This window comes from Maylandia zebra, linkage group LG13 (genome assembly GCF_041146795.1).
Source record: "Maylandia zebra isolate NMK-2024a linkage group LG13, Mzebra_GT3a, whole genome shotgun sequence".
NCBI lineage: Eukaryota > Metazoa > Chordata > Actinopteri > Cichliformes > Cichlidae > Maylandia > Maylandia zebra.
The window spans coordinates 13,636,300-13,649,866 of record NC_135179.1 but is presented as its reverse complement, the minus strand read 5'-3'; the positions used below and the strand labels follow the sequence as shown (position 1 = coordinate 13,649,866).

Genomic DNA, 13,567 nt, shown 5'->3' with positions numbered 1-13,567 from the left:
CCACCACATTCACATTAGATCAAGTGTAACAACAGGGAAGAGTCTGCATCAGCATGAGACAGGCAGCTGGAGCAGCTGGGAAAATACCGAAACACTCATCAGAGAAGAATTTGCTTGAATCCCATTTATTGCTGCTGCTGCAAATTACTGCAGCATGTCCTCTCAGAAATCTGACCAGTTTAACTTCTATTCTGGCTTGCTGACAACAAGAACCACCTATGAACTTTGAGATATGAACTTATTATTTATCTTTTGGACTGCTGGGATCCACTCAGACAAAACAATAAACATAAAAAAAACCATTAATGAAACTGCCTTCAGCAAAGGTGAGCTGGCAGAATGAAGCTCGTGCTGGTACGAGTGATTATCGGCACAGGAAAAGACCAACGTGGGTATCTCTGCGTTGTTATGCAAATGTTTTATTTGCAGTGTCATGCAGCTGACAGCACAGAGAAAGATAAAATGCAACAAGAGAATGCTCTTTCTGAATTTTTTTTTTCCATACCCGAGATAGCGAGCAGCATTTTCCTACGGGCACCAAAGGTGGTGATTCCCAGTTCCTTCAGGTCCTGGTCTGTGAGTGTCAGGAATGTCTGGAGGTCAATCTAGAAGCAGCAACGAGCCAGTTTAACAACCTTAATCTAGAAAAGATCTTCAAACATAAATGTCAAGACTAATGGTCATGTACATAATATCCTCCCTGCCATGCAAGCAGTAATATTTGATGTACGAATGCAATTCTACAGCTTGTTAAGGAAAAATTAATTAAACTATGAATGTAACATAGCAACAACAAATAATGACAGGGATATTTCACTTTGGACAGAAGTAATGGTCTGGCACACCCACACGTCCACCCCTACAGTTAAACCAGGGAAGACGATGAAAGCTTGTGCGATAAAAACTTGGTTCAGAATCAGGATTACCTCTTGTTGCTGGAAGACGTCCGTGTACTTCCCCAAGCCCAGTTTGCTGAAAAGCTCGGGCAGGTCTGAGCCTTTCAGAGACGAATTCAGGCTGCAGCCGTTTGTGCCCGTTACTGATGAAATAGAGTCCATGTAGTTGCTGCTGCTGAGGAAATGTTCTGCAGCTACAAGACAGTTTAAAAAGAGACATTTCTTTCATTCAGTCAGGTAATGAAACAATGTTTAACTTAAAGAGATGAAAATTTGGACCATTTTGACTGAGACCATCTGTTCTGCAGATTAACTAGACTGGCAGCTTCACTAGACTTTAACGTGCCAACCCTGAGTGCTATATTGAGTATATTACTCTTACAAGCAAAACCATCAAATTCAGAGGCAAGAGTGCTCACAATGACATTTTAAATCTTTATTTTGTTCTCTTTCATTTCATTGTTAATCAGCATCATTATTTGAAGACAAAAACAACAAAAATTTACTGACCAGATTTGTTCTGTTTCCTCTTTGGACTGCTGACGGCTGAGGCGAACTCTGTGTGGCTTGCTAGGCCGTTGCTGGTGGCGTTCCTCTCACGCCAGTTGTCAGAGTCACTCCCGTTCCCCACGCCTTCCCGGCTGCTGGATCGAGACAACGACAGTGGGGAACCCTGAGGACCAAAAAGAAACAAGTTCAGACTGAATTCTGTACATCCCAATACAGAACACAAACGTCTGTCTACTAAAACAACAGTCAGGCAAATAATGTTTCTTATAATATACACAACATCAGTACATGCTAAGATATTGAACATATTGATCACGATAATGAAAGTTAAACACTTTCATTTCTGTCTGACCTCGTATGTCGTGCTCATGCTGGGTTTGTATGAGACGTGATTGGCTCTCCTTAGCTCCTTGATAGTCTCAGCTGGCATGGACTTTGAGAAGCCCAGACCACTCCAGGTGTTGGTCGGAGTGCGCACCTCAGTCACTACTGGCTTCTTCAACATAGCTGTGCGAATACAGAAAAGCAGTGATGCAAATATGTTTCTATAAAAGAATTATATAATTCTTTTATAGAAACACTAAATATTATATAATTATATAATATTTAGTGTGAAGATGTTTTTGTGGCTAAAGAAATAAATGTAATTTTTTTTAAGGGGACTAAATTATATGTCACACTGCTAATGACACTGATTGCACTATTTGATGGCACAAAAATGTCAACTCACCTTTAGTTGCCAGTAGCTTTTTCTGTTCATAGTCAAAAGCCTGTAAAATTCAACAGATGGTTAAAGCCAATAAAACCATGGCCTCTCTTTCCATGTTAGCTGTGTGTGTGTGTGTGTGTGTGTGTGTGTGTGTGTGTGTGTACCTGCATGTTGGCAAAGGAGGTCTGAGGTGCCAATCGGATTCTCTCCCTCTCGTTCAGTTGTGCTGCCCTTTCAGCTGCCCGCTCACTCCCCGGTGCCCTCTTATCTGCCACAGGACTGTCTGATGAGCTGGACTCCGTGTCCGAGAGGAGACAGTCAGAACTGTTGGAATTAAAACAGGCACTGTATCAGTAAATAACCTTTCTTCAGCTCATCCTTTGCTGACGTGATCACTCAGGCAGTTAAAGAGGGCCTTTAGTAACTAGCATCTCCATTATCCCTTTTCCACTAGTATCTACTCAGCTCGACTTGCCTCGGTTTTAAGGATTTTCCATTTTTGGCACCAGGTACTTTTTTAGTACTTACTCAGCCGGGGTTCTAAGTACAAAAAAACCCAACAACACAGCGGTTTAACAAAAAGCGGCTGAGCCTTAACGGCCTCCGTTATTCTATTACGTTTGTGTCGCATACGAATGACATCATGTGACTTTGCTATTACAACCTGAGTCACATAAGGTGCCTGACTCAATTCTAATAGAAAACGACTGAAACCGAGTAAAGCTGAGTCGTGTCTAGCAGCTACTCGTGGAAAAGTGCTCGCTCTCACGAATGCTGATGTATATTCGAATTTGTAGCAGCAGAGTACAGTTTTTGGACTCTAGTAATTTTGCATGAATCACAATTCAACACACAATGCTCCCTTTCATGCAACTTTCTTCTGACTGGCTGTCTCTCTCAAACAAAAAATATGAAGATCAGCTGGGTGGGGTTTCTGTGCTCACACAGCCAGAGCTGCGCACTTGAGATAACCATGTTAAAGATATCTCTTCTGACTGACATCAAACAGAGCCAAACCGCTAAACAGCTAAGCAGTTAAAACAGTCTGAAGCCTGAGCTTTCAGCTCAAAGGGGATTACTTGCACATTTGCAGACCTCATTATTTCAAACTTTGGCCATGTTTGATATTAACATCACAACTGTCAGAGCATCTATACGGAAAAAAACAAGGGAAAGTTGATGGATCCCACTGTACCATTTCAAAAACAGCTGACGTACTGGGATTATTATAAACATAGAGTTAGCCATCATAATAACAATGCTGTCCAGTATAATGTGTATAACGTACCACAGCTGGTTGCTCCAGTTTGGGATAGTCTGTGACTTTATGCATTATTATTGTTTAAAAATAAAAATGATCCCATTGTTTCTGGGCTTATCTTAATGTCTGTAAAGATCAATATTTAAAGAATACTATCAAACTTTAGGAGCATGATCTGTAAAAGATTTTGGAAGAGATGCTAAAAAGTAACAACAGAAGTCATAAATGATTCAGACATACTGTAGATGAGAGTTCTTGGTGCCCTGCAGGAGCTCCACAGCCTGTCGTTTTCCTGATGATGTCTTACATGACGCCAGCATCTGTTTCAACTCACTTCCATTAGCGGAGTGCGAGGGGCTTCTGGGCATGCCCACTTCTACAAATGTGTCAGAGCCTGAAGGAATAAACACGGACAAATGGTGAATATTCTCTTTTTTCTGTGCAGACAAAATACACATAATGACAACAATAGCTGTAATACCTTAGGTTTCATCAATTTCAATTTATACCATAACACAGCCTGCACTCAGAAGTGACTGGGTCATTCAGTATGAATGAGTATGTTTAGCTTGTGAGCATATGTACTGCATGTGTGCATGGATTCAAGTGTGACAGGTCTCACTTGAATTCTAGATTAATTAAAAACACACCAGCTGTGATTATAGTGCTTTTTCATCCGCTTCTCTGCTTTTAACCCGACAAGGACCTGCTCTGTGCAACAGGATGTGCACGTGTGAGTATACATGGGTCGCATACTGTAAAATAATATGATGTCAGCCACTTAAACGAAGTTCTCTGGGGTTTAATGTTTGAACAATATCCCCAGACACCTTCAACTGACACAGCGGAGTTAAGCTGTACGAGGCAAGCCAGCGCAAACACATTCTGGGACACAGGAGGTGGTAAGGGAGGGAGAGGAAAACTTAACTGGACACACCGCGTCGGGGGAGGACAAACTTTAAAAACAGCGGGGAAAAACGAGACGCGTGAGAGTGAAGGTTTGAGGGGAAAACCGCGAGTGTAAGACACAGAGGAAACGAGGGCCTTTCTGAACCGCGAGGGGACCAGCAGTTAATCTGTCTCCGCTCCAGTGAATGTAGTCAGAAAGCGTATGAGGTTAGGAGGACAGTATAGAGAAGTAAAACGTGGGTACAATAAAGGTATTTTCCTCAAAGTGGGTTTAAGGGTTGCATAAATCTCAAGTGGAAAATCCTGATTTGGACATTTATGTTAAGTCTGCAAAGCTAAGGTCCAACAAACCTGAGCTGAAAGTTTTAACAGCTCAAACATTTTGTCAGTCCAAGGCTGTAACAACACATAAATCATAAGACTTTGTTTATTATAAATGACTCACCACAAAAAGTGCACAGTTGTGAATAAGTGCACACTTTCAAAATGACTTTTTAGCCAAGTTAAATGTTTTAATTAAAAACGGTGAAGATACGAATGAAAAACGTTCATAAAAATCTGTACATCACCTCCAGGCCTTTACATTAAGAAAACCCAGGTGGCCGCCTTTGAGCAAGCACTTAGTGACAGTGGGAAGGAAAAACTCCCCTTTAACAGGAAGAAACCCCTGGAAGAACCAGGCTCAGGGAGGGGAGAGGGGCGTTAACTTGAGACAAACCAAACCAATCACATGACCTCCTTGGCAGAGAGAATGAATCTTATATTATTCTCAATAGCCATTTTATATAGTACACAGTCATACACCACTTTGTTAGGTACACCTCTTCAGTTGCTTGTTACTTGTATCACATAACAGCAACTCAATGCATTTAGGTACACATGGTCAAAAGGACCTTAAGAAGTTCAAACTGTTTAAACAATGGTGAAGAAATGTGACTCTAATGATGTGTTACTTACTCCATCTCAAGTGTTTATTGAGAATAGTCTGAGAGAGGAAATAAACAATAAGCAGCAGATCACTGGGTGAAAATGTCTTAATGATGCCAGAGGAAAATGGCCAGGAGTGCTTGGATCTGATCCGAAACAAACAGTAACACCAAAATTGGACAATATCTAATTGGAAAAACTTTGCCTGCTCTGATGAGACTCAATATCTGCTGCAGTATTAAGACGGTAATGTCTGAGTTAGGTGTAAATGTGAAAGCATGGATCCAGCCACAAATCACATGTGTTCAGTGACAAGGACACTGCAATGATTTGAGGAATACCTTCGTCCGGGCTGGACTTGCTTGACCGTGGTTCTGATGGACTGTGGCCACTGGCTTCCTGGACTGAGTCACATGGAGCTGGACTCAAGACATTTTCTGCAATTGACGCCGTTGTTATCCTCCCATACACTGAGCCAGAGTGCTATACATGTGCATGCCCACACAAAAAATAAAAAATAATTATTATCACAGTCATTCAAAACGTAGAGCGAGGTGATACAATATAAAGTTGGTAAGGGCCCAACCTTGACATGTCCATTCAGGGTGCACTCAGGGACCCCGTTGGGCTGCTTGTCTATGGGGGCGAGGCCAGGTGGAGGAGATGGTGTGTTCGGTGTATAACTTGGCACACCGGACAGCAGGATGCTGCTCAGGGTGGCCTGAGTGGCAGGATGCAGCATCAGCTGAGACGAGAAGCCTTAAGTTTCCAAAATATCAAAGTAATAAGAAAAATGTTACAGGGCTTTTTGTCATGTAATACATTACCTGAATTACCAAAAATTAAAATAAAGATTGAGACATTTGTAAGGATTTTACTCTTTCACGTCAAGCATGCATCAAGACACATAATTTGTGAATAAAAAATAAATTAATTAAATACAGATTTACCATAAGAGCTACTGGCAGTACTATATACAAACCTTGGGTGCTGGTGAGTGAACTTGGCCAGAGGGAGGGGGAAGGAGTGGGGTTACTGGGGCTTGGGGTCTGCAGAGGGCTCATGGAGGAGTTTAAGCTGTTCAGCACAGCGTTTGGGGCAGCAGAATTGGGGAGAGAGTGTGATGCTGTTGCACCCAGGAAGGCTAAAGGGTAACCAAAAGAAATTAGGAAAGAAAGGAGAAGACAGTATATGAATAGATCAGTGGTGGTCCTGTCAAAGTGCATTTTTTAAGCTAATCATAAGTTGCACTAAGAAAAAAAAAAATCTTGGTCTTCCAGCTATTTAACTGGAATTCCATCAAACTGCCATCAACCCAACAGCAAATGAGAGCAAGAATTTCTTAAATTTCTACAAGGTCATGGATGCATAAGTACACGTCTAGTGTGTCCTCATACCCAATAAAACTATGGTATCGAGAACACCAACAATGTGGTGCTTGGTGTCTTAACCCAAACGCAGTGTATGAAAACAGAAAGAAGCAGGTCTGTGGCTTTAACAAGGGGCTACTTTGGCTCCAGGAATAAGGCCAGGGATTCTTCTGGCACACTGGTCTGTAATCTGAAGAAGAAAAGCATGTAGCAATTACTAAAGGCCAGGATGTGGCCGTCCACAGCTTCACCCGGGGCCCCTGAGTTTAAATGAAACAGCAAAAAAAGATTTCTACTGTACGGGCACTCTCCTGGCACACTGAGCTTTTTTGCAGCCAATCTTTAATCTCATTTTCTAGGGGGGGACAATCCGATCATAAACTGAACACATGCTCATCAAAACTAACAGAAGATATGCTAAAACATTTGTGCTAGGTTTTCCAAAATTATAACAAAAATAAACCCATTATCTCAGAAAATTCTCAGCACAAATACATACTCAACATCTTGACTATCACATATGGTCCAAGTCAGTGGTAGGAGAAAATAAACACATTCCAGTAATGTAATGCAGATTTGCTGTGGTTACCATTTGATGACATACTGCATTTATATTTAAATTTCTAACAGATAAATTGCAACAGATCTACTGCCAGCTAGTGCTTACAGGAATGAGCCACTTCCTGTCAGCTTATCCTATCTGCCTTTCCGACTGCCTCTGATATATAAATCATGTCCTAAATTCCATGTTTTTTTTTGTTTGTTTTTTAAACAGACTGAATCTCCAAATTTTTTTATGAGAAGAATGCAAAAATCTGATAACTGTGACTAAAGATTTGTTATACACTGCATGCACTCTTACAACCAATTGAAAGTCATCCATGGAAACAAAAATGTCCCCTAATCTCAACAGTTCTGGACTCTGTTGGGCTCAGATGTTGAGGTCAGCGCTGCAGACAAACTCCTACGCGATAAGAACCGTTCATCATCCTGTGATTCATAAACTCATAAATTATTCAAAGTGCTGCAACTACATGTGTACCGAGGTTATTTTCTGATGGTTGACTGATCAAAGATGTGCAGATTTGGACTTGCGTCCACACAGCTCCTGCTGTAAAGGTCATATAGAGATGCAGTGAGTCACCAGCTGTGATTTATGTAAAGGGGGATTGTGTTTTTCAATTCAGTAAACCAATGAAAATTCTAAAAGAGACTACTTTGTGTTACACGCTTGGGAATGACACTGATTCATGAAGATATTAGTTCTTCTATCATGATACAATTGAATCTGTTGCATTTTGTGCACGAAATAAAAAGGTAACATCTTATTCACCCTCCCCCAATCATAGAGAAAGATATTCTTTAGCATTATTTCTTAGCAAGTTAAACATTGTCATTACCAAGATTACTCAGCCCCAGGCCAGCTGAGGCCAGGATGTCCAGGCCAACAGGGCAGATGAGAGATGGGGATGGACCATTAGTGCCAGCATTCAGTGCCACAGGGGGTGAGGAAGACACCACTCCATTGCTCTCGAGACCCAAGAGGAATTTTCGGGCTTCGTACATGTTGACTGCATTCCTCTCCACACTCTTGACTATCACAGACTGGGAGAGATCGAGAGAGAAGGAAGAGGCGATGAGAAACCGGTGAAAACGGGAACAAGTGGGATGGACATGGAAATAAACAGGAAACTAGGAGGCAGAAGAGAAAAGCAAGAGGAGGAGCAAGGGAGAGATAGGGTAGGGAATGTTGGTACCATAGATAGGGAGTGAAAGGGAGGCTGAGGGAGAAGACAAACATAAAATGTGAGGAAGGAAGAGGGAATTAAGGGTAGATTAGAAGGATAAACATTGAGGCAGTGTGGGAGAGAGAAGGAGACGGGGGAGGAACGACAGTGAGAGAGACAGTGTTTCTTGATCAACATATCTGTCTGATATGAGAGAAGAAAATAAGAGACTGTAAAAAGAACAGAAAAACACAAAATTCACAATCAGATTTGGAATCATTGAAAGAAATGACTGGAAACCTTGCTTTATTCGATCTTACCAAACATCAAATATAAATCAAAGTGCTGACTTTTTGCATTTTGCCAAAATTGAGCTTCTGAATTTTTTTTTTTTTCAATCAGCGGTGAATATCCCTGACACACGTGCACACCCTCCTCTACAGGACTGCCAAAGTGATTGAAGCAGACAGGCTGTGGCACCCATTTGGACCGGCCTTTTGGATTATTTCTGTCACCTCATTAAAATGTTTAAGTGAAGGGTTCTTAAGAGGATCTGGGCTGGGTCGGTGTTTATACTGGCACTTCCACACCGGTCCCCGCAGGCCCGTCTGGTTTGGGCATTGAGCCCTGACTCAGGGTGGGACGTAGGCACCTTGATGAGCAGGTCAGGTTGAGGCCAAACAGTGAAATATGACTAGGAATACTACGTGTACAACAGCAGACTATTATAAACATTAGATCAATTGTATATACAAAAAAGGCGTGCCAAAGATTGAGTAACAGATTTCACTAATAGAAGCTACATTTAATTAAAGGTCATTGAGCTTAACTCCAAATTTCTACCTAATTTACCAAGAATGAAGCCACTTACTTTTTGTTATGCTTCAGCTTTTCCTACTAAAAAAAACAGAGTGGCCCTGTCCAGCAGATGAAACATGCATGGCAGGCTGTGCAGAGGAGAGACTGCGATTCCCCACTGTGGCAGATGCCGACTTGCCAAAACCCTTCACTGTGTTGGTACAGGGATCCAGTTTTTCCCTTTCTAAGTTTTAGCAGTGATGAAATATGACAAGGCAATCCATAATTTACTTCAATGTCATGCTGTCATTTGATGGAAAGTAACTGAAATGGAACAGTGGCTTATTTGTTTCTCGAGCAGTCGTTTTTTTCCCCTTCTCTGACGCTGCATTTGAACAAGTAGGACAGCAGCTGTCTTTTTCTATGGGAGAAAAGGACACATTTTCATCGAAACTTTAATGTTTACTGGATGTTTGGCTTTTTTTAATGTAGTCTATTATACATGTTGTGATTTCTTAAGATAAGACCACTGTGGAAACTGAGTGTAGTATATGCCAGATGCTTGAATCAATTATGAGACTGGCTGAAGGTTAAGGCATTCATCCACTTTGTTACTCGTTCAATTAGTTCAGGTTTGCAGTGGGTGGGGGGTGGGGGGGTGTAGAGTGCATTGAAGCTGCCGCAGGGCAAGGCATGAGTTACACCCTGTACAGGTTGCCAGTCCATCACAACCCCACACGCTCACACGAATACCTACGGCCACCTTAGAAAAACAAGTTAATTTAACAAGCGTGTCTTTGAACTGTGCACGGAAACCAGAGCACCTGGAGGAAACCCACGCAGGCACTGCGAGAACACGCAAACTCCACACAAAGAGTCCAACAAACCGGGAGATCGAAACTCAGAACGTTCTTGCTATAATTTTTTATCACTGCTGTAACATGCTGGCACTGTGTAACATTTATTCATGTAAGCAAGTGGTTCTTTTCTGTGTGCTTCATTTTCAGAATCTACATCTACTCTGTGTGCAACTATATGAGCAGCAAACAGCTGGGATGGAATATTTCCTCTCTTTAGTTAAGTAAATACATTACTCTTATTTGGTTATTTTGCCTGGTAGGAGCTCTGTAACGGTCAATACCAGTGCACAGCTAGTGTTACAGAGGAGGACACTCAACACTGTGTCTGTACGCTGCCTCCTAAAGTAATCATTACTCTGTCAAGTACATATTACAGTCCCAAGTGTAAAATGCATAAAGAAGAAAAATTAGCTCCTTTTAAAAACAAAAAGAACCCCCCAAACCTATTTTTTCTTTGAGAAGAAGAAAAATTGAGAAGTATAAAACCTGGTAACTAAAAGTTGACAGCAGAATAAATACACTGTAATAACACGGGGCACTTTCTTTAGTCTACGATGTTCATAATATTATAGAAATGTGGTCCAGTTTCCTATGGGTGCCTGTTTTAGTCCTCAAAAAATGAGCATTTCTTGTACTTTATCCAGCCACTGATCACTTTTTAGCCAGTGTCTTGTTATGCTCTTTTTACATGCAACAGTCAAAACTGTGAAGGGATATATTTAAGGAGCTGCTGTGGTTCAGTTCATCTCCTAATTGGAAGGTTGCTCCCGATGCAGCCGTCAGAGTGTGAATGTGATAGAAAGCACATAGAATAACTTGCTTGTATGAATGTGTGTGTAAATATATCCTCTAGAAATATGATTTTTTAATGCCACTGGAAATGTTGAAGCATGATCCTGGATACACAATCTCTCCTAGTTAAAAAAAAGGAAACAAATAACTATTTAATTTAAACAACACTAGGAGCTTCTCATTTAAGCTTATAATAAAAATGATGTGTTTGCATGCAAACATTTGCTAACTGCCACTACATTCGAAGTAAATCTGATAATAACAATATTCTTGATTTTGATGTGGGTCTTTGTTTATTTTGAAAGCACATCTAGAAAAGTGGACTGTGAGCTAAATGGACTAAAGCCAGCTTAATAAGCCATAGATGATGCAGCATTTGGAACTGTTTCTATGTTCTTTATGGTGCGATAACACTATACTGTTAATATGACTATAGAGGATACAAAGAGTCGTCCCCCCCCTCGCGATCAATTTAAAAAACACAATGTACACACAATATGCATCCTCTAAAAAAACCAAAGAATGGGTTTAAAACCATTCTTTGGATTTGCTGCCATGAAACCACAGAGATTAACCACATGATGATGCTCAAGGCAAGATCAGGGGTTTACTAAGGTCATTAGGTTTCAGCACTTTGTGACAATCCATTGAAACAGTTAAAATATTTTGGTTTGGATAGAAGTAGCTGTAGCTTAAAGACTAAATTGCCTTTCTCAAAGCCAAGTCAGTACCAGTGCCTGAAATCCCAACTTTCCGTGCCGTGTGAGTGTGGGCTTGAAGTCATACCTTGCTGGGCTGTTTTGGCTTTGGTTTGATACTGATGAAGACATCCAGCTGCTCCATTAGCGCTGTGATACACTGGGGCTCCACCTCAATATCCTCTTTAATGTCAAACATTAATACCAGAGGCAAACAGCCCTGTGGAGCAAAGACAAAATAAATACATATTTGTAATAAACGTTCATTTTCTTATGTCAGCTGCACACCAATCTCTTTGAAAAGCTTTCAAGTTTGCACTGGTGCTCCAGTAATATAAGCCGTTTCTCAATAGTAGTATACCATTTGTAGAGCAAGTTGGTCATACCAATAAATACAAGATTCAGTGCTGGATTCATCCCACACTGAGTTTGGGAAATTCCGCCAACAGCAATCTGTTTTGCATGATCACCACCACAAGCACCACAGACATCTATATTTTGGGCTGAGAGCTGGACAGTGCTCCTATTGTGAGTGGGTGTAATTAGCAGCAGAGAGCAGAGCCAGACTGGCTCTGACGGGGCTTGAGATTGGAGCTATAATCTATAGTCTGGCTATGAGAAGCCAAATCACACAGTTCACTACCGCGAGGAGGCCTCTCCCACTCCTGTATGCCTATTCTGCATCTAGTTTACAGCACCTCACCTAGCCCTTTTTATGCCCTTTGTTCATTTCTACGATCCTCTCCCACTCATTGCTTTTTGTTTCTCCTCTCTTCTCCATCTCATCTCTTATTAATCTTTTTTTTTTTTTTTTAATTCTTTACTCTTCACCAGTGTAAGACACTTAAGAAGCTCCTTCTTGTGTGTCCCATTTCAATTCCAAAAGAAAGTCATGTTTGGTCACTGAAACAACTCTGGCATTTGCTAAATGTCTTTGGGGCCAACTGGGAGACCGCAGACAAAGAGAAGGCAGCTCTTGCAGAATTACTGCCCCACATTATGGATGTCCAAACAGAAAGCCAAAGCTGTTTACAGCTGAGATGTCATATACACACCAGCTCAGCCGAAGCCAACAGTAATTAAACAGCCATCACTTTTACACATATCTGAAACAGACCTCTGATTATACTCCTAAGTAATTTAAGATTCGGGTAGCCTCAGTGGTCATGGGAAACAAGACAAGAATGACCGCTGAGCATTTTAACCAAGTGAAATTTAAATATGAAGTGCTATCTTTGGTCCAAACTTTAACGTAATCTTTGAATTACAGTCAGGTTGATATCCAGTCCACTAGAATCTACCACAGAAAGCAGGTCAACCCATTACCATGAGGATCTTCTTCTTTTTTTAAGGCATAGAAAGGACATAAAGAAGTCAAGCCAAACTAATTGTGTCCATCTTACATGCAGGTATGTAGCAGCTATGAACCATGTGTGCTAACCTTGAGTCAGTTACAGATTCTTGTTTATCTGACAGACATTTCAGCAGCTCGACTAGAGCCAAGCAAATCTCTCCCAAGGCTATTCAAAACCCTCAAGGCAATCGTGGTTTACTTCCTAACTCACATCTGAAAACCCATGCATCATTCACACATACCATGATGATACTGATGAAACAGTGGCATCCATTCTAGCTACCACACAGTATGTGGAATCTGTACATGTAAGAATATAACGCAAATGCCATCTCTTAACCACAAAAACAAAGTTGGAAGGGGCTGGCTTAGCAGTTTAGCATTCTTTTTTTCAGTTGTCAATAAATTAAACACACACTGAAGATGAATACCATGAGGTACTGCCGTGCCAAGCACACAGATTCGATGGTGCCCTGAATGTAGACTGTAGATTTCTTCTGGGGGCTGTTGGGATCAGGGAAGTGGATCTGAGCTCCCGTCCTTTGGGTGATGTGCTTGATGTTGCTGCCATTGCGTCCCTTCATGAAGAGGTGGTGCTGCGGTGCGATGTCCAGGTGGGTGGTCAATGAGATAGTGCTAGCCAGGCTACCGGCCAGGTGCTCCAGTAGCAGAGCTGTACCTCTCTGAACAGGGATTACAAAAGAAAACATATTTTAGCATATTTTATCTCACAGGATAATCACCAATTAGATTTAA

At 41.3% G+C, this 13,567-nt stretch overlaps 1 protein-coding gene across 1 annotated transcript in view; it reads right to left on the bottom strand.

The window, feature by feature from the left end:
• Positions 1 to 13,567, bottom strand: part of bicc1a (BicC family RNA binding protein 1a) — a 60,521-nt gene that overhangs the window by 3,976 nt on the left and 42,978 nt on the right. Inside the window, exons 8-20 of the mRNA XM_004551480.5 lie at positions 13,243 to 13,494; positions 11,546 to 11,677; positions 7,983 to 8,187; positions 6,195 to 6,356; positions 5,799 to 5,971; positions 5,554 to 5,695; positions 3,617 to 3,770; positions 2,280 to 2,439; positions 2,137 to 2,176; positions 1,759 to 1,913; positions 1,407 to 1,569; positions 927 to 1,090; positions 506 to 605 (exon numbers count right to left, since the gene is read on the bottom strand). Coding sequence (XP_004551537.1) covers positions 506 to 605; positions 927 to 1,090; positions 1,407 to 1,569; positions 1,759 to 1,913; positions 2,137 to 2,176; positions 2,280 to 2,439; positions 3,617 to 3,770; positions 5,554 to 5,695; positions 5,799 to 5,971; positions 6,195 to 6,356; positions 7,983 to 8,187; positions 11,546 to 11,677; positions 13,243 to 13,494 — 2,002 coding nt within the window. The remainder of the gene's footprint in view (positions 1 to 505; positions 606 to 926; positions 1,091 to 1,406; positions 1,570 to 1,758; positions 1,914 to 2,136; positions 2,177 to 2,279; positions 2,440 to 3,616; positions 3,771 to 5,553; positions 5,696 to 5,798; positions 5,972 to 6,194; positions 6,357 to 7,982; positions 8,188 to 11,545; positions 11,678 to 13,242; positions 13,495 to 13,567) is intronic.